This window comes from Hemitrygon akajei, chromosome 28 (genome assembly GCF_048418815.1).
Source record: "Hemitrygon akajei chromosome 28, sHemAka1.3, whole genome shotgun sequence".
Classification (NCBI taxonomy): Eukaryota; Metazoa; Chordata; class Chondrichthyes; order Myliobatiformes; family Dasyatidae; genus Hemitrygon; species Hemitrygon akajei.
Genome location: NC_133151.1, coordinates 12182170 through 12202529, shown reverse-complemented (window position 1 = coordinate 12202529; position 20360 = coordinate 12182170). Strand labels below are relative to the sequence as shown.

General features: G+C 51.2%; 2 protein-coding genes across 4 annotated transcripts; one reads left to right on the top strand and one right to left on the bottom strand.

The window, feature by feature from the left end:
• Window positions 1-2034: 2034 nt before the first annotated feature.
• Window positions 2035-11932, bottom strand: eif1ad (eukaryotic translation initiation factor 1A domain containing). Its single transcript, XM_073031325.1, has 6 exons — window positions 11788-11932; window positions 10351-10477; window positions 7927-8035; window positions 5316-5424; window positions 3919-3954; window positions 2035-2732 (listed from the first exon to the last, which is right to left on the bottom strand). Exons 2-6 carry the CDS (start codon window positions 10435-10437, stop codon window positions 2555-2557), a joined length of 519 nt encoding a protein of 172 aa, XP_072887426.1. The 5' UTR covers window positions 10438-10477; window positions 11788-11932; the 3' UTR covers window positions 2035-2554.
• A 52-nt stretch (window positions 11933-11984) lies between these two features.
• On the top strand, window positions 11985-17396 carry LOC140717686 (barrier-to-autointegration factor A-like). 3 transcript variants are annotated; one of them, XM_073031331.1, is made up of 4 exons: window positions 12044-12118; window positions 12567-12718; window positions 13556-13697; window positions 16735-17396. In XM_073031331.1, exons 3-4 carry the CDS (start codon window positions 13575-13577, stop codon window positions 16879-16881), a joined length of 270 nt encoding a protein of 89 aa, XP_072887432.1. In that variant the 5' UTR covers window positions 12044-12118; window positions 12567-12718; window positions 13556-13574; the 3' UTR covers window positions 16882-17396. The 3 variants fall into 3 exon arrangements, with proteins under 3 accessions (XP_072887431.1, XP_072887432.1, XP_072887433.1); XM_073031330.1 differs by lacking the exon at window positions 12567-12718 and having other exon boundaries at window positions 11985-12118; XM_073031332.1 differs by lacking the exon at window positions 12567-12718 and having other exon boundaries at window positions 12099-12237.
• Window positions 17397-20360: the final 2964 nt, after the last annotated feature.

Here is a 20360-nt window from a genome sequence, read left to right as displayed (position 1 = left end):
GCCCAGGAAGTTATAGAGAAGTGAGTCTTACTTCAGTGGTTGGTAACTTGATGGAGAAGATCCTGAGAGGCAGGATTTATAGACATTTAGAGAGATATAATATGATCAGGAATAGTCAGCATGGCTTTGTCAGGGGCAGGTTACGAGCCTGATTTAATTTTTTGACGATGTGACTGAACATGTCGATGGAGGAAGAGCAGTAGATGTAGTGTATATGTATCGAGGCAGTTGATAAGGTACCCCATGCAAGGCTTATTGAGAAAGTAAGGAGGCATAGGATCCAAGGGGACATTGCTTTGTGAGTCTAGAACTGGCTTGCCCACAGAAGGCAAAGAGTGGTTGTAGACAGGTCATGTTCTGCATGAAGGTTAGTGACCAGTGGGGTGCCTCAGGGATCTGCTCTGAGACCCTCACACTTTGTGATTTTTCTAAATGACCTGGATGAGGAAGTGGAGGGATGGGTTAGTAAATTTGTTGATGACACAAAGGTTGGGGGTGTTGTGGATAGTGTAGAGGGCTGTCAGAGGTTACAGCGGGACATCGATAGGATGCTGAACTGGGCTGAGAAGTGGCAGATGGGGTTCAACCCAGATAAGTGTGAAGTGGTTCATTTTGGTAGGCCAAATATGATGGCAGAATATAGTATTAATGGTAAGACTCTTGGCAGTGTGGAGGATCAGAAGGATCTTGGGGTCCGAGTCCATAGGACGCTCAAAGCAGCTGTGCAGGTTGACTCTGTGGTTAAGAAGGCGTATGGTGTATTCATCAATCGTGGGATTGAGTTTAAGAGCCGAGAGGTAATGTTGCAGCTATATAGGACCCTGGTCAGACCCCACTTGGAGTTCTGTGCTCAGTTCTGGTCGCCTCACTACAGGAGGGATGTGGAAGCCATAGAAAGGCTGCAGAGGAGATTTACAAGGATGTTGCCTGGATTGGGGAGCATGCCTTATGAGAATAGGTTGAGTGAACTTGGCCTTTTCTCCTTGGAGCGACGGAGGATGAGAGGTGACCTGATAGAGGTGTATTAAGATAATGAGGCATTGGTCATGTGGATAGTTGGAGGCTGAAATGACTAGCATGAGGGGGCATAGTTTTAAGGTGCTTGGAAGTAGGTACTGAGGAGATGTTGGGGATGTTTTTTTACGCGGAGAGTGGTGAGTGCGTGGAATGGGCTGCTGGCGGCGGTGGTGGTGGATACGATAGGGTCTTTTAAGAGACTCCTGGATAGGTACATGGATCTTAGAAAAATAGAGGGCTATGGGTAAAGCCTAGGTAGGGATATGTTCGGCACAGCTTTGTGGGCCGAAGGGCCTATATTGTGCTGTAGGTTTTCTACGTTTCTATCCTTCCTATAATAATGTGACCAGAACTGACCACGATACTAAAATTCTGAGGGGCACAGAGAGGGTACTTTCCACTGGGGTTGGGTGGGACTACAGCTAGAGGTTAAGGGTGAAAGGTGAAAAGTTTAAGGGGACCATGAAGGGAAACTTCATGAAAAGTGTGGAACGAGCTGTCAGCACAAGCGGTGCATGCGAGCTCGATTCCAACGTTTAAGAGAAGTACAGATGGGGACATGGAGGGGTGCGGAGGTCCCCGTCCAGGTAGGGAGTTTAAATGGTTCAGCAGAGACCAAATGGGCCAGTTTCTGCGATGTGCTTTTCTGAGACACCGTATCAGTAATCCTCCAAGTGTGTTCTAACCAGGGTTTTATCGAGCTGCAACGTTACCACTCTAGCCCCGAACTATTGATCCAAAGCTGCTGTGGCCGACAATTTTAAAATCGACGAGCTCAATGGGTCAGGCAGCTTCTGCGGGAAGAGAGACTCATGGCATCAGAACTGTAAGCTAAAATATTAACCCTTTCTCTTCCTGCATACAGGAGGATCCCATAATGTTGAACCAAGGACGGTGAGGGTGTTATTCTAAAACCATTTTCCTGTGTAACATGTTCTGAGTGTAGCTGAGAACATATACCCCACTACTGAAGGTGTGAGGACAAGCTGGCCCTCAAGGAACAACACAAGACACTAATCTCTGTAACTTTTTATTTTTTTAATACAAAAACAAACATGATCTCTTCCCCACCCCCTCCGTGGGGCGGCGTGATAGAGAACACAGTATATCAGCAAAATTATCTACCGGCAGGTTTTCTCTCTGGCTGGTGGGGGTTAAGGTGAAGAAAATCACCGATCTGCATTGTCAGTTGGGGTTCCAGTCCAGCCCCTCGTTCCTCACCAGCCCCTCCTGCGCAAGAGTTAAGCCAGTCAGTCCAAATCCTGCCTCAATTTAACAGGACTCAATGGGTGGTTTATCCGCGACCAGGGGAGTGTATTCGAGCGTTGGACCCTGCTGGTACTCCCCTGCTGAAGGGAAGGTGTGAAGGGCACTCATTTGTAAAGAACCGTTCTCCCTGGGGTCCCCTCCTGAACTCAGGAACCCCCGAGACGGTGGATGAGCTCGGTTGTCTCAGCTCGAGCTCCATGCAAGAACATCTGCCCCTCCCCTTACACTCCCTTCCCCTCCCCACAAACAATAACCAGGCACCACCCACTCACACCACCTCCCCCTCTCTCTCCTCTTCGCTGTCCTCGTCGCTCTCCCAATACTCGTAGTTCCTGCGGTTTGTGTTCACGAACAGGTCCCCGTCGTCTTCAGAGTCATCGTCGTCCTCTGACTTGCCTTCCGTCTCCTCCTCCGACTCCCGAGTGCTAAGCTCTCTCTGGGTGTTACTGCAGAACGGGGAGGGGGGGTTAGAAGAGAGAGCATCAGAGATCCGCGTTAAAGACACCCCAAAATCACCCCGTGCATGTCCAGGTGGGGTCAGAGCGCTTGGAGAGGGACTGCTTTCCCCGTCAGGACAGCTCAAAGTCTGTGGCGAAAACTCAGACACTTCTGTGTTTGTGATGGACTTCACTGGGAGCAGATCACCCTCGGGGTAGTGTCGTGATCGGCACAATGCTTCACCGGGATTCAATTCCTGCCGCTGCTTGTAAGGAGTTTGTACAGTACACACAAAATGCTGGAGGAACTCGGCAGGCCAGTTGACGTTTTGGGCCGAGACCCTTCGGCAGGACTGGAGAAAAGATGCTGAGTAGATTTAAAAGGTTGGGGGGGAGTGGAGAGAGAGATGATAGGTGAAACCTGGAAGGGGAGGGATGAAGTAAAGAGCTGGGAAGTTGATTGGTGAAAGACACAGTAGCCGTGGAAGGAAGAAAAGGGGGGAGGAGCACCAGAGGGAGGCGATGGGCGGGCAAAGAGATGAGGGGATGGGGAAATGGTGAGGTGGGGACGTTACCGGAGGTTCAAGGAATCAATGTCCATGCCGTCAAGTTGGAGGCCACCCAAATGGAATACAAGGTGGTGTTCCTCCAACCTGAGTGTGGCCTCATCACGGCAGTAGAGGAGGCCACAGATGGGAATGGGAAGTGGAATTAAAATGGGCGGCCACTGGGAGATCCACGGGGAGTTTGTACGCTCTCCCCGTGACCGCGTGGGTTTCCTCCGGGTGCTCCGGTTTCCTCCCACAGTCCAAAGACGTACCAGTCGGTAGGTTAATTGGTCACTGTAAATTATCCTGTGATTAGGGTTAAATTGGGCAGCGCAGCTCGAAGGGCTGATTCCATGCCGTAGATCAATCAATAAATAAAAAGAAATCAATCTGTCTGAAGCGTCCGAGGTCTCTGGCTGGGGATAAGGGAACTCCTCTGCCAGAGCAGAGAGGGGCACAAAAAGAGAGATGGGTGGGGGGTGTGTCTGTGTGTGTCTATATGTATATGCACGCGCAGTCACTCCCAAAGAGAAGGAGAAATGTTCCCATCACCCCCCGCCCACTGCTGGGGGCTGGTTCATCCTGGGACCCCTTGCAGAACGTTCCTCCTGCCGCTGGACAGTGAGAGAGGCGGGCGGGACACTCACCTTTCTTGGCTCGCTGGTTCTGAGAAGCTGGCGGGCCTTGGTGGTGGGGGGGGGGGGGGGAAGAGAAATGGTCAGAGGTGAGGATGGTGCAGACCGTCGGGACCCCATCGCCGAACCCGGCCCAAGGTCGTTTATCGTAATTCTTCAGTGCCCAATGTGCAGGAGACCAAATATTACCATAGGGTACAGGAGCAGGGTTAGGCCATTGGGTCCATCGAATCTGCTCTGTGGTTTCACCCTGGCTGATCCGTCTGCCCCAATCTCCTGCCTCCCCTGTATCCCTTCATGCCCTGTCTAATCACACATACATCGACCGCTGCCTTAAATATACCCAACGAATTGGCCTTCACGGCCGCCTGTGGCGGCAAATTCCTCAGATTCACCACTCTCTGGCTGAAGAAATTCCTCCTCATCTCCGTTCTAAAAGGACGCCCCTCTATTGTAAGCCTGTCGTCTCTGGTTCTAGACACCCACGCCCCCCGAGCCCCCACCATAGGAAATCCATTCTAACGAGGCCTTTCAACACTAGGTAGGTGTGAATGAGATACCCCCTCAATCTATCGATGGACCTGTACTCACTGGAATTTCAAACAATGAGGAGTGACCTCATTGAAACCTATCAAATGGGAAAGGCCTCAACAGAGTGGACGTTTCCCGTGGTGGGAGAGTCTCGGCCAGAGGACGCAGCCTCAGAATAGAGGGGTGTACTTTTTTAATGGAGATCTTTAGTCAGGGAGTGGTGAATCTCTGGAATTCGATATGCCACAGATGGCTGTGGAGGCCAAGTCATTAAGGCGGAGGCTGATAAGTTCTTGATTGGTCAGGGCATGAAGGGATACAGGCAGAAGGCTGGAGACTGGGGGCTGAGAGGGAAATGGATCAGCCATGATGGAATGATAGAGCAGACTCGATGGGCCAAATGGCCTATTTCTGCCCCTGTATCTTATGGTCTCTTATGGTTTTAACGTCTTGCACGGCAGACGTCAGTGATAATAAACCTGTTGCCTCGCACTGTCCCGGTAGCAAAATCTGTCCACCCTCCTGAACGACGTCCCGCAGCAATCCTGATCACAAAACAACTCGCGATCCTCCATCTCCTCCCACTCTGACCCCCAAACCGCCCCGAATCTCCCACCTCCTCACTGCGAACGCTAAAGGACCCCATAATCCGCCCCCCCAGGCTCCTCGGCGTGACCCCCAAACATCGACCCCTCCCTCCGCACAATCCCGATTCTCCCCAACCCTTGGGGATGATAACCCCCCCGAATCCCGCCCCGGCCCACGTTGCCCCGGCAGCGACCCTGGCCCTCCCGCCCCACGTTGCCCCGGCAGCGACCCTGGCCCTCCCGCCCCACGTTGCCCCAGCCCTCCGCGGAGAGAGGAGGGGATCGTCCTACCATGTTCCTTGCTGCTGCAGCTCTTTGATGTGCTCCTTGTACAGGATGGAGGCGATCTCCGCTTTCACCTTCTCCCCCTCCTCGATCGGGTCGACGATCAGGAAGTCGCCTGAGCAGAGAGTTCGGAGCGGGCGGTCAGAGACCAGGCACTCGCCGGCAGAGCGAGGGGGGCAGGTACGACAACGAGACCTCTTTCCCACCCCGGAGTTGGAAACATATAACCATATAACAATTACAGCACGGAAACAGGCCATCTCGGCCCTTCTAGTCCGTGCCGAACGCTTACTCTCACCTAGTCCCACCGGCCCACACTCAGCCCATAACCCTCCATTCCTTTCCTGTCCATATACCTATCCAATTTTACTTTCAATGACAATACCGAACCTGCCTCTACCACTTCTACTGGAAGCTCGTTCCACACAGCTACCACTCTCTGAGTAAAGAAGTTCCCCCTCGTGTTACCCCTAAACTTTTGCCCCTTAGCTCTCAACTCATGTCCACTTGTTTGAATCTCCCCTACTCCCAATGGAAAAAGCCTATCCACGTTAACTCTATCTATCCCCCTCATTATTTTAAATACCTCTATCAAGTCCCCCCTCAACCTCCTACGCTCCAATGAATAAAGACCTAACTTGTTCAACCTTTCTCTGTAACTTAGGTGCTGAAACCCAGGTAACATTCTAGTAAATCTCCTCTGTACTCTCTCTATTTTGTTGACATCTTTCCTATAATTTGGTGACCAGAACAGTACACAATACTCCAAATTTGGCCTCACCAATAATGCCTTGTACAATTTTAACATTACATCCCAACTCCTATACTCAATGCTCTGATTTATAAAGGCCAGCATACCAAAAGCTTTCTTCACCACCCTATCCACATGAGATTCCACCTTCAGGGACCTATGCACCATTATTCCTAGATCACTCTGTTCTACTGCGTTCAATGCCCTACCATTTAGCTGTGATCGTACAGCCTACAGCAAGGAGAGGGGCCACTTCAGTACCTCCAGGAAGTGGAGAGAGGGCTGATTCAGGTCGGTGGGCTCACCATTCCCCCCCTCAACCCCTCCCTTGCCCCTTCACTCCACAGTTTCAGCAGCCTATGCTCCTCATGGGTCAGTGCCCCCCTCGATAGGCACACCCCACTGCACTGTAGGCTACGAGGGGACACTGATAGGGTGCAGAGCTGGGCTGAGAAGTGGCAGACAGAGCTTAGTGAGGGGGAAAAGCGAAGCGATTCACTCCGGAAGGTCGAACTTTAAGGCAGAGCAACGGGTGAATGGAAGATTCTCAACGGTGTGGAGGAACCTCGGGGATCATATCCTGAAAGCTGACACACGAGGTAGTTAAGAAGGCATACGGTGTGTTGGCCTTCACTGAGTTCGAGAGCCGGGAAGTAACATTGCAGCTCTGTAAAACCCTGGCTCGACCACACTGGGATACTGTGTTCAATTCTGGTCGCCTCATTACAGGAAGGATGTGGAAACTTCAGAGAGGATGCAGAAGAGATTTACCAGGATGCTGCCGGGATTAGAGAAGGCGCAGAGGAGATTTGCCGGGATGCATTAGAGAGAATGTTTTATGAGGAGAGGTTGAACAAGCAAGGGCTACTCTCTTTGGAGTGGAGGAGGGTGGGAGGCAACTTGAGAAGGTGATAAGAGTGGACTTATTCCTCAGGGTGGCACTGGCCAATAAGAGACGGTACCATTTTGGAGGCAAGTACAGAGGGGATGTTAGAGGTTTCTACACAGTGTTAGGTGTGCGGAACACGTTGCCAGGAGTGGGTGGCAGAGGCAGATACCTTAGGGACATTTAAGGGACTCTTTGATAGGCACGTGAATGAAAGGAAAAGTGAGGGCTGTCTGGGAGTGAAGCTCCCTCAACACCGTCCCATCACACAATCCCGGGGTCAGACACAGAGTGAATCTCCCTCCACACCGTCCCATCACACACTCCCGGGGTCAGACATAGAGTGAAGCTCCCTCTACACCGTCCCATCACACACTCCCGGGGTCAGACACAGAGTGAATCTCCCTCCACACCGTCCCATCACACACTCCCGGGGTCAGACACAGAGTGAATCTCCCTCCACACCGTCCCATCACACACTCCCGGGGTCAGACACAGAGTGAAGCTCCCTCCACACCGTACCATCACACACTCCCGGGGTCAGACACAGAGTGAAGCTCCCTCTACACCGTACCATCACACACTCCCGGGGTCAGACACAGAGTGAAGCTTGCTCTACACCGTCCCATCACACACTCCCGGGGTCAGACAGAGTGAAACTCCCTCCACACCGTCCCATCACACACTCCCGGGGTCAGACACAGAGTGAAGCTTGCTCCACACCGTCCCATCACACACTCCCGGGGTCAGACACAGAGTGAATCTCCCTCCTCACCGTCCCATCACACACTCCCGGGGTCAGACACAGAGTGAAGCTTGCTCCACACCGTCCCATCACACACTCCTGGGGTCAGACACAGAGTGAAGCCGATGAATTATTTTCCTCTCTCTGCATCCCTATCAATCCAATCCTTCCAAAACCCTTAAACCAGCCCTGGTATTCCTGCCTCGACGAGGAAGGGGGACTGCCCTTCCCTCACCTCGCTTGATCCAGATGTTCTTGCGGAACTTGGTGGGCATGCTGGCGAGGAAGCGCTCTCCCTGTGCCGTCTCCACCTCGTGCAGGTTGTTCCCTGGCGTTCCCACCACCTGGAAGGAGAGGAGACAGGACAGGATTCAGCCTCAATCCGGGTTCGGTCACCGCCACATCCGACAAGCGTCTGCCCGGCTTGAGAAGGGACAGGGGTCGTGCACACAGACGGCCACCTTTGGGGAAACTAAAGACACACTCACACACACTCTCTCACTCACACACACTCACTCTCACACATACACACACACTCTAACTCACACACAACACACACACACACACACACACACATACACAGACCCGCACACACTCACACTCACAGACACACACACATACACACAGACGCACACACACACACACAGACACACACAGACCCGCACACACTCACACTCACAGACACACACACAGACTCAGACACACACAGACCCACACACACACACACACACACACACACACACACACACACACACACACACACACACTCTCACACTCCAAAGGCATATGGGTCAGGGTTAGTGAGCCGTGGGCACACTACGCCCAGCCGAATCCTCGGTGATTTGATTTGATGCAAGACGACTCAGTTCACTGTCTGCTTTGATGTATGCGTGATAGATAAGAGCAACATAATTCACCTAATCCGCTGACTGGTTTGCAACGGTCACCATGGCAATTAGACATGCCCGCCTGTTTAACTAATATCCCAGAGAGCGAAAAGTCTCCATTCGAGTTGTGGGACTGATAGTTAAATACCCCCGAAAGCGGCAGTCATATGGAAGGGAACAGGCCATTCGGCCTCACCAATGGACGAGAGAGCTCACCATACCAGCCGTCTCTATTTCCTGAGGAGACTGAGGTCCTTTAACATCTGCCGGACGATGCTGAGGATGTTCTACGAGTCTGTGGTGGCCAGTGCTATCATGTTTGCTGTTGTGTGCTGGGGCAGCAGGCTGAGGGTAGCGGACACCAACAAAATCAACAAACTCATTCGTAAGGCCAGTGATGTTGTGGGGGTGGAACTGGACTCTCTGACGGTGGTGTCTGAAAAGAGGATGCTGTCCAAGTTGCATGCCATCTTGGACAATGTCTCCCATCCACTCCATAATGTACTGGTTAGGCACAGGAGTACATTCAGCCAGAGACTCATTCCACTGAGATGCAACACTGAGCGTCATAGGAAGTCATTCCTGGCTGTGGCCATCAAACTTTACAACTCCTCCCTCGGAGTGTCAGACACCCTGAGCCAATAGGCTGGTCCTGGACTTATTTTCATTGGGCATGATTAACTAATTATTATTTAATTATTTATGGTTTTATATTGCTATATTTATATTCTTGGTTGGTGCAGCTGTAACGCAACCCAGTTTCCCTCGGGATCAATAAAGTATGTCTGTCTGTCTGTCATATGGAGATCCAGCATGGAAACAAGACATTCAGCCCATCGAGACTGTGTTGACCACCCAGTTACACCAAACTTACATCAATCCCCCACACACTGGGGGAAATTTACAGACGCCAGTTAACGCAGCAACCGGTAAGTCCCTGTACCACATCTGCCCTGCTTTTACCTTCCGTGCCCTGGCGATTTGTTACGGGTTTGGTAAGTGGAACAGAAGGCACTGATTATGAATCGTTGGAAAACACATTTTTAAAAAAATTATTCAACACACACAAAACGCTGGAGGAACTCAGCAGGCCAAGCAGCATCTACGGAAAAGAGTCGACAGTCAGCGTTTCCGCCCGAGCCCCTCCGTCAGGACCCTGACTCATCTATTTTCTCCCCTGTCCTGATGAAGGGTCTCGGCATATTAGACCAGGAGACATAGGAGTATTAAACCTGATTCTGAAATTCCGAGCAGCAAACCCATCCTCGGGTTGGAGATGGAACAGGACCCCTTTGTCTGATCAGATTAACCCAGATCGAGCAATGAACCAGATGTGAATCCCATGCAGTTAACGCAATAAGAAATAATCAGATTAGTTGGGGCTAAAGTAGTTTAGTTATGCACGAGTGGAAACAGGAATGGACGCTGTACCTCATGCATCACCAAAGGCTGGCTCCGAATTCAGGCAGGTTACAGATCTGAAGGCACGGGAGATCTACCTGTCTGTATCGGCGTACCTGAGGACAAGCTCATCTCACAGCAGGTAACACTGACCATTGTTCTAACCAGCGAGAGACCGAGCGCTGAGGGATGGCGGGGGGTGGGGGGTAGGGGTGTGTGTGAGAGAGAGAGAGAGCGAGAGAGTGTGTGTGTGTGTGTGTGTGTGTGTGTGTGTGTGTGTGTGTGTGTGTGTGTGTGTGTGTGTGTGTGTGTGTGTGTGTGTGTGTGTGTGCACGTGCGAAAACAGCTGTACCAAGATCTGGCCTTCTTACCCGCACGATCTGCTGCTTCTCCGAGGGGGGCGGGTAATAGCCCAACACCTCCTTCACCACGTGCTTCCTCTTGGTGGCCTGCGACATCTCGGGCGCTGGCCGAGCTCAGCTCAGAGTGTGGATGAACCTATGGCCGGAGGACAGCACAAAGTTAGTGGAGGCGGGGCGACCCAGCAGCCCCGCAAGTTTCGTTTGGGTGGTCCCAAACCCCCCCCCCCCCCACGTGAAGGGAAAGACACAGGCGCCAGGGAGCACGACTCTCTGACCGCTCAGAGTTCAACCGTGGTGTCCTCTATTGTACACCTTCCTACGAGTGCATGGGGGTCCTGAGGGTGCTCGAGTTTCTTCCCACGTTCCAGAAAGGTTTAAATTGTCCCCTATAGGTGAGTCGCTGGATGGTACGGCTCATTGGAACAGAAGGGTCGGTCCTGCACTGTATCTCCAAATAAATAAATAACGACAACTTTCCAACGACTTGGTTGAATATCATCTCTCAAACTGCAGTTTTGAGCCTGGACTATCGAGGAGGGAGCGGAACTCAAAGGGAGGGAATGTGCACGCAACCCCCAGGGAGGCTGCTTTTGAGCTTTTTCCTCCATCTTCCTCATTTGAGGGAATGAGGAGGATGGAGTGCTGCAGCCCCCGGACCCTTTCCCCCTCAGCGCCCAGAGATGCCGGGTCCAATCTCAGGAGCCGCCTGTGTGGAGTTTCCGTGCTCCTCCCCCCCCCCACCCCCGTGATTGTGAGAGACACGTCCCGCGTCTGAAAGACACGCAGGTCGGTGGGTTAACTGTGTGGGTGAGGGGTCAAATTTTGGTGGGGGGGGGGGTTAATTTTAATTTTGTGAAGGTGGGGAGATTGAAATGGATCTTAACATAAGAGCTGCTCCACATTCTGTCATGGCTGAAATGCTGTCCCTCTCAATCCACTCACCTATGATACACTTACTAATCGAGAACCTTTCAAACTCTTCTTTAAATATACCCAATGATTATTTTGGGTGGCCGCACCAAAGGAGGTGTGAGGCGCTCCTTCCCTTTGCTAACCTGCAGGTCACCCTTGGGCAAGGTGTAGCACCTGCTTAGCCGCCCGATCAGGGTCACATGAAACCACGGGAGTAGGTGGTGAGTGATCATACGAGTAACCAGTGTCGACCACAAGTCCTGGATATGAGCCCACTGACGCCAGGCAGACAATCTCTGAAGAGTATTGATAATGGATGGGGGTCACCCGTCTGCCCAACAGAAGGCGATGGCAAGGCATTTCTATAGAAAATTTTGCCAAGAACACTCATGGCCACGGAAAGACCACGATCGGCCATGTCAAGCAACGGGGCACATAACGAATGAATCCCACAGATTCACCACCCTCTGGCCGGGCTGGGACAGTCTGGCCCGGAGTCAGCCCCCATCCCCTCGCTGCCGCCTCATCCCTCACCTGCCCCCTTCCGCCATGCTCCTTCAGCAGTACTTCCGGTCCAACCTCAATCGTCTTCCCACCTACCTCCGCCCCCCAATACTAAACCCTTTCGGGGTGGAGAGGCGGGGCTGCGGTTTTCCACAGACCCTAGTAATGATCGGGAAGGGTGAGAGAGGGAGCGGGGCAGGAGGAGTGGATGGAGGAAAAGAAAAGGAAGGGGGCTGGAAGTTTCGCCGTCCGGAACGACTGATAGGCGCACACACATAGGGAGGCGGGGAAAGGGGAAGCTATAAAGCGGCGGACCGGCCGGCGATCGTGACCCAGAAGCAGTCCTTTGGCGGGATCGGAGGTGGGTGAGGAGGGAGCGCGAAGGAGCGCCCGGGGTTGCGGGATTCGAGGGAGCGTCTGCGGGGGAGAAGTTTGGTTGCAACCGGGGTAGTCGTAGATTAGGAGGGGCCGGTCGTGCCGGTGGGTGTACGTGGACTTGGGCTGAGAGGCTTCACTCCCTCTGTACCCCTCCCACTCCTCTCCTCGTACACCTTCTCCTCCCCTACACCTTCCCCTCGCCCTCCTCTCCCCTTACACCTTCCCCTCGCCCCCTACACCTTCCCCTCGCCCTCCTCTCCCCGTACACCTCTTAAAATCCTCTCTCCCTTTCCCAAATCTTGTCGTCTACCATTTGCTTTGGTGGTGTTAATGGGGCATTTTGCTGTCTGCTGTTGTATTATGCTGGTTATATTTTCATATCTCTCTTCTGATAAATATCTTTTGTTCTCGTTTGTTTTATTGAGATACAGCGCGGAATGGGCCCTTCGAGCTACGCCACCCAGCAAACCCTGATTTACCCCTTGCCTAATCATGGGACTATTAACAATGACCCATTAACCTACTAACCGGTCGGTCTTTGGACTGTGGGAGGAAATCGGTGCACCCAGAGGAAACTCACACGGTAACGGGGAGAACGTTAAAAACTCCGAACAGGCAGCGGCTGGAATTGAACCCTTTTCGCATGCACTGTAAAGCGTCGTGTTAACCATTTCACTTCCGTGTCGTTACCACCCACCACACCCCCACTTTTTTTTCTGCTGGTTCCTAAAGGAATTCCAATGCTCTTTCTGAAAAAGACCTTTTCATTTCAGTTCAGTGTCTTTCTTTGCCAAGTTATCCGAGTGTCTCGAGCCCACTGTGGGACAGCTTTTCTTTCTCTGCGGAGTTTTGGACGATGCCTGGTTCTTTCTGCTTCGGGCCATCTGCTGTGGATCGGGGTGGGGTTTGGACGCTACCAGTCCCATTCTGCCTCCGGTAGTCCGATGGCAGGAGAGTTTTTAAACTGGAACCGGGGACGATCTTGGGAGACCAGATCCAGTGGGAGGAGCAGTCGTCACAAACTGGGGTCTCCGTTGTTTGCCGTGGAGGGCTATCGATCTCTTATCATACCCCTCGCTCTCCACCGAGCATTGCGGAGACGTATTCCTAGCTATTGGATCTCTTCTGCCCGGTCCGCTGGAGCTGACTGGCGTGCCTCTGACACCGGGGTACGAGGCCATCGGTTCCCCTCGCCTGGTTTAGCCTGCCTGCTAGAGCGGTGGACCGGGGAGCGGCCGCTGTCACATGCAAGCAGCTGCTTGGAGCCACAGGTGTGGTCCGAGTGTCCGGCAGTGCCCAAACTTTTCCCTGTGGTGGAGTCGGAGGCCAGTGGGTGGGGAGATTACTATAGCTGCCTTGGGGGTGGGCACCGTGGGCCTGTCTGTGCTGTCTGGTGATAATCTCTCTCATTTTGCCGCAGACACACGGCTGGGGACAGGATGTCGACGTCGCAGAAGCACCGCAACTTTGTAGCCGAGCCCATGGGCGAGAAGTCTGTTAAGTCCCTGGCGGGGATCGGCGAGGCCCTCGGCCAGAGGCTGGAGGATCAGGGATTTCAGAAGGTGAGCGGTCAAACCTCCCTGCCCTTCTCCAAACCCCCCCCCACCCCAATCCCCTACCTCCCTCACTCGTTTACCCCCCTCCGGATCCTCCTGCAGAACAGAGGGTTCACTCAGTGGAAGTGGGAGGGCTGTTGCCCGTCTTGTCCTGGGTCAAATCTCCCTAAACTCTAAAGTACACTGGGGGTAACAGCAGGTCATTGGCGATTGGCTGTTGCCACCGGTACCGAATGATGTGACAGAGGTGTAGGAATTTTTGATGGTTCAGAAGGTTCATTTCATTTTCAGAGTAAGCACGAATACAACTCTAAGATCTGTCTTCTCCGGATAGCCAGGATATACAGAAAGACACGAGAAAGAAAACGAAACAAAAACTCGCCTGAAAACAGCAGCTTGAACATCAATCCCTAAACTCCTCCCTCGCAAAAAAATCTTAACATATCGGCCGCAAGGGGCAGAAAAAAAACAGCGGCAATAACATCGAACCCCAAAAAATCTAACATAACATAGAAAATCTAACATCACCCGTGTGGAGAAAGAGCAACAAGAAGCCCCAAACCTCCACACCCTCCCCCTCACCCCCACATAACTACTAACATCGTCCACAAGGACATCAAACCCCCCCCCCACCCCCCGAACAACAAAGCCGGCCTGGGTAAACTTCGTTCGGAGAGTGGGTGAGGGTGTGGGACGAGCTGCCGGTGAACGCGGTATTCAGAGGAATGAGAAGGGGCCATAGAAAGTTATGAATTGTTGGGCAAGATGGTCAGGAATGTCGTTTTCTCTGGTATGTGACACCAGAACGAGGGGACGTGTCCTATAGAGTCTGGGGGGGTGCAGAACTTTGGCGAGATATACTGCTGCCAGAAAACCACAAACTTAACGCCATACGTCGGTGATTCGGAAGATCCTTTCTTGTTCAACGATAAAATCGGAGATGAGGAGGAACGACTTTTTCCCCTGCCCTCCAGAGAGGAATTGAATCTGTGGAATTCTCAAATTGGGTCGGGTGGGACCGGAACTCAAGGTCATGGGTTAAGGGTGAAAGGTGAAATATTTGAGGGAACTCCTTCACTCAGAGGGTGGTGGGAGTGTGGAGCGAGATGCCAGTGGAAGTGGTGGAGACGGGTTCCATTTCAATGTTTTAGAAACGTTTGGGGAGGGTAGGGTCCAGCTGCGGATCGATGGGACTGGGCAGAGTAACGGTCGGGCACGGACTAGATGGACCACACGTTGTGGTGTGGTGCCACCATAGCTTAGACCATAAGGTATAGGAGCAGAAGTAGGCCATTTGGCCCATCGAGTCTGCTCCACCATTCAATCATGGGCTGATCCAATTCTTCCAGTCATCCCCACTCCCCTGGAAAGACCGCACCCAACAGGACAAACAGCGCAATGTGGAAAAGTCAACGAACTGCGCAAATGCTTGGGGGGGGGGGGGGAATAATCATAATAATAAATAAACAATAAATATCGAGAATGTGAGGTGAAGCGTCCTTGAACGTGAGTCTTTAGGTTGTGGGAACAGTTCAGTGATGGGGCAAGTGTAGTTACCCCTTTTTGTTCAGGAGCCTGATGGCTGAGGGGTGATAACTGTGAGGAAGTCAGGGTTCCATTTGCATAAGCTCCCTCGATATGTAACTTACTGAAACATTAAATTATGAGAGAGGAGATAAAATGTTTTTCCCCCACTGCTAAGTGAGGCCAGAGCTAGGTGACGTAGGTTCAAGTTCCAAGGGAATAGATTTTGGACAGAGGTGAGGAGAATCGGCTTTTCTTAGAGTAGTGAATCTGGAATTCTCTGCCTGGGGAAGAAATAGAGGTACCCCATTAAATATATTTACAACACAGTAAGATTTTTCTGTATAGCCAGGGAATTGAGGGTTATCAGGAAAAGGCATGCCCAGGTCAGCCATGATCTTAGCAACTTACACACACAATGCTGACATCCTGTGCCCCGTCATGAACTCAGCGGGCCAGGAAGCAAAGGAGTGCGGTCGACGTTTCGGGCTAAGACCCTTCCTCAGGACTGGGGGCTGAAGAGTGATGAGACGTCAGAATAAGAAGGTGGGGGTAGGGATGGAAGAAGTGCAAGGTGGTGGGTGATAGGTGAAACCGGGGAGGGAGGGGTGAAGTAAAGATGTTAAGTTGATAGGTGAAAGAGAGAAAGGGCTGAAGGGGGAAATCTGATAGAAGGTAGAAGACTGGAATGGATGGGGCAGCACCAGAGGGAGGTGATGAGCGAGTAAGGAAATGAGGTGAGAGAGAGGAATGGGGGGGTGGGGTATTACTGGAAGTTCAAGAAATCGATGTTCATGCCATCAGGTTGTAAGCTACCCAGTCAGAATATGAGGTGTTGCTCTTCCAAACTGAGTGGGCCTCATCGCGGCCGTAGAGGAGGCCGTGGACTGGCATGTCGGAATGGGAAGTAGAATTGAAATAGGTGGCCACTGGGAGATCCCGCTTTTTCTGGCGGACGGAGCATAGGTGCTCGATGAAGCAATCCCCAATCTGTGTCGGGTCTCGCCGATACACCGGAGGGCACCGCGTACAGTAAATGATCCACCAACGTGATCTTATTGAGTGATGGAGCAGGTTTGACTGATCAGGTGGCCAACATCTGCTCGTCTTTGCCTGAAAGTCGCAAGAGGTTAGCTATTTCTCAGATACTCAAACCACCCCATCTGGCACCAACAGTCATTCCACGGTCAAAGTCACTCAGATCACATTCCTCCCCCATTCTGAACAACCAAACCTCTTTGACCATGTCTGCATGCTTTTATGCCTTGAAATGCTGTCACCTGATTGGCTGATTCGATATTTGCACTAATGTTGTGGGGGTGTGGGGAGCAGGCATGTGGAGTTGGTAAGATATTTGTCTCTTTTACGGTTTGCCTCGCCAACAAGCCTGAGCCGGCTAAGTTTCGCTGTTCAAAACTGGCTGAAAGGCTCCGGATAGTGGAGAGTTTTGCTTTGTACGCTAGCTTGTTTACGGGAGCAGTGTGCTGATCTCTCGCTCTCTCTCTCTCTCCCTCCCTAGGCGTTTGCGGTGCTGGGCCAATATCTGGTCCTGAACAAGGACGAGGGGATGTTCAAGGAGTGGCTGAGTGACACCTGCCAGGCCAACTCCAAGCAAAGCAGCGACTGCCACACCTGCCTGCAGGAGTGGTGCAATGCCTTCCTGTAATCTCTCCCCCTGACCCCCATCCCTCCCACACCCCCTCCTTCTCAGAGTGAAATCGGCCCACCCAGCTCATTTGGTTCGGTCCTTGTGCTCCCTTAACTACTGAAACCACTAGAAGGGCCGGCCTGAGACCTGGAGAGCACGAGAAGGGTTGCCGTCGTCCCGTGCCGCTACTCATCACACTCTCCTGAGCCAAGACGTTGGATATTCTTAGCGTGAGGTTTTTTTAAAAACCTTCCCCCCTCCCCTCCACTGCCCACCCCTGTGCTCCTGAAAATGAGTAATCTGCCCTGTGACGGGCCACACACAGTGAGGCTTTCATTTGAATTGTGCCACGAACCAGTTCTCGTTCTGTCTCTCTCTGCTTGAAGATCCATGCCAGAGGCCACACTGAGTTCTGAACTGCGACTCTCATTATTTCAAGCCCGCCATCCTCCTTCCCGTTCCCATGACTGCGCTGGGTGTTGAGACTCAACTTCACTGTAGAAATTGTTCTTAAATTTTATATGAATAAGTAAGTCTGTGTTTGGTAGCTGAGTATTTGCTCTGGAATTTTCTCATTGCTCCTCTTAGCCGGCCGGTGGGGTAGTGGCATCAGTACCGGACTCTGAGGCGAGCGGTCGAATCCGGTCGGCTCCTTGCACGCTTTCCATTAATGAGTGTTGAGCAAGTAACTTGGCCTCGTAAAAAAATAAAACAGACAAAAATGCTAAAGAAATGGCGAGGTTGCCGCCTGATGCGCGGAAAAGGACAGCAAATCTGTCAGGCGATGTTTTAGGAACAACTTCAAAGAGTCAAAGTACATGCACATTTATGAAAGTACATTTATTATACAGTCCTGAGACAGCCACCAAACAAAAACACCATGGAAAAACCCTCTTCTTCCGTTACGCAACCCCCAACCCCCCCCCCCCCGCACGTGGAAACAGCATTAACAACGAAAAACAACAACACAGTATAAAATGCAAAATCAAAAGAGTCCAGGTATATTCAGTTCAGCTCGGTGTCCGTTACCTGCAGGCCACCCCAATTCAAAGTCGCCCAAAACAGCAATGTCAAAAAAAGCGACCAGAAACCAGAAACGGGTCATAACATGAACCACAAATCCACAAATGGCATCAATCAAATTTGCCCAAGAACACTTCTGTCGTCGGATTTCTGAACTGACACAATACCACAATATTTTTGGTCCATTTTTTCCCCACACTTATATAATGAATTGTGGCTAACAGAGACTGTCCTTAGTTGGAACAACTCTTAAAGAGTAGATACTAGATAGGACACCTTCTGCTTACATGGGAGAGGAGACTGCTGCCAACACGAGGTGAAGTGTGGACACCGGGACCCCAAGGCCGCACACACAAAACGCTGGAGGAGCTCAGCAGGTCAGGCTGCATCTATGGGGAAGAGTGAATCGAAGGGTCTCGGCCCAAAACGGTGACTCTTTGATTTTTCCATGGACGCCGCCTGGCCTGCGGAGGAGACTCCCCTTGGAGTCTCTGCAGTAACATTTAGCGTGCGCCGGATAGATTCCTCTGTCGATAACTATTAGGAACTAAAACACAATTTTAAAGTAGTGTTGGTAGTGTTCTGAATTTAATTTGTTACTCAGTTAAATCGTAGTTTCAAGCAACACACACAAACTGCTGGTGGAACGCAGCAGGCCAGGCAGCATCTATAGGGAGAAGTACAGTCGAAGTTTCGGGCCGAGACCCTTCGTCAGGACTAAATGACAGGAAAGATAGTAAGAGATTTGGAAGTAGGGGGGGAGGGAAAAATGCGAAGTTTGTTTTTTTTATACCTTTTTACTACTTCCATGAAATTTCGGCTAACTGGGGCAAAATGTTCTGGTCCTGGCGTGTCCCAATTAACTGGAAGCTGCTGTGTTTCCTCATGTAATTTACAGTGTTTTCTATGTGTTGTGCTGTTGCTGCTTCTGCATATCAAATTTCACAGCGCACACCAGTAACATTAAACCCAATTCAGTTCCATAGGTGGAATGGCATGCTTGTAGTCTCAATTAACTCTCACCTGGATTTCTCGGCCACCCCCCCCCCCCCCCCAAAGCCGTAACTGTTCGAGGGTGCATTTTGTTGTCAAAGTATGCATGTATAGTACAACTCTGATAATCATCTTCTCCAGATGCCCATGAAATACAGAAAGACCATGGGAGTTGAAAGGAAATACATCAATTCTCCCCCCCCCATGGAACAGAAAGACAAAAAAAAACCTCACAAACCCCAAAACCCCCACCCCTCCTTCGCAGAAAAAGCTAAGATTCTGCCCCCTCCCAATGGAAAATGGCAGCCGGAATATCAAAACCCCAACCCCCACCCCTCCCTTGCACACAGAAAACTGACAGTTATAAATTAGTTTTTAAATAAGAACAAGATTCTCAGTGTTGGGCGGCGTCAACGGAGGAAGAAACCATTGAAAGTTTTCGTGCCCGAAGCTCTTCATCCTGACGAAGACCCCTTGTGCATGCCATCTTGGACAATGTCTCCCATCCACTCCATAATGTACTGGTTAGGCACAGGAGTACATTCAGCCAGAGACTCATTCCACCCAGATGTAACACTGAGCATCACAGGAAGTCATTCCTGCCTGTGGCCATCAAACTTTACAACTCCTCCCTCGGAGTGTCAGACACCCTGAGCCAATAGGCTGGTCCTGGACTTATTTCCACTTGGAATAATTAACTTATTATTATTTAATTATTTATGGTTTTATATTGCCATATTTCTACACTATTCTTGGTGCGACTGTAACGAAACCCAGTTTCCCTCGGGATCAATAAAGTATGTCTGTCTGTCTGTGTTGTGTCTGTGATGGAAGTAACCGGCGAGACACTGAAGCTGGTGATAAAATAATTCTTCATTCATCAGCAGAAGCAGGCAGACCCTCTCGGCAGAGGCTCACCGGCTGAAAAGTCCATCACTCTTAAGATCAAAGTTAACGGTAGGTGGCTCAATTAAATCTCAGCAGTTACAGTGATGTGGTTTGCTCCAGCACTCTGGGTGGACTGAGTTGCGTATCTACAGTGGGAGACACCTCAGAATGTTCAAATGCCTTTGCCAGGATAAAATAATTGCAAGCTTCCCTGAACTTATTTACAATGGTGCTAATTATTTAGTACAAGACAGGAACAGGCAATTCGGCCCACAATGTTGTGCTGAACCAGCTAAAAAACAAAGCATCCAAACACTAATTCCTCCTACCTACACTGTCCATATCCCTCCATCTTCCTCACATCCATGTGCCTATCCACACGTCTCTTAAAAAGTCACCATAACAGGCATCCACCTCTCTCTGAGTAAAAAAACCTACCCCTCACCCCCCCCCCACACACCTTCAATGGCTACCCAAACGGTAATATAAGGTGTTGTTCCTCCAACCTGAGTGTGGCTTCATCTTGACAGTAGAGGAGGCCATGGATAGACGTATCAGAATGGGAATGGGACGTGGAATTAAAAAGTGTGGCC

Bases quoted from the DNA above. Each gene is read 5' to 3' on its own strand.
- eif1ad (XM_073031325.1), bottom strand. From the start codon at position 10,437: ATGTCGCAGGCCACCAAGAGGAAGCACGTGGTGAAGGAGGTGTTGGGC. The intron at 5,425-7,926 runs GTGAGGGAAGGG...CTCTCTGCTCAG, and splicing joins GAACATCTGGATCAAGCGAG to GCGACTTCCTGATCGTCGAC. The intron at 3,955-5,315 runs GTAGGACGATCC...CCCACCACCAAG, and splicing joins CTGCAGCAGCAAGGAACATG to GCCCGCCAGCTTCTCAGAAC.
- LOC140717686 (XM_073031330.1), top strand. From the start codon at position 13,575: ATGTCGACGTCGCAGAAGCACCGCAACTTTGTAGCCGAGCCCATGGGC. The intron at 13,698-16,734 runs GTGAGCGGTCAA...CTCCCTCCCTAG, and splicing joins AGGATCAGGGATTTCAGAAG to GCGTTTGCGGTGCTGGGCCA.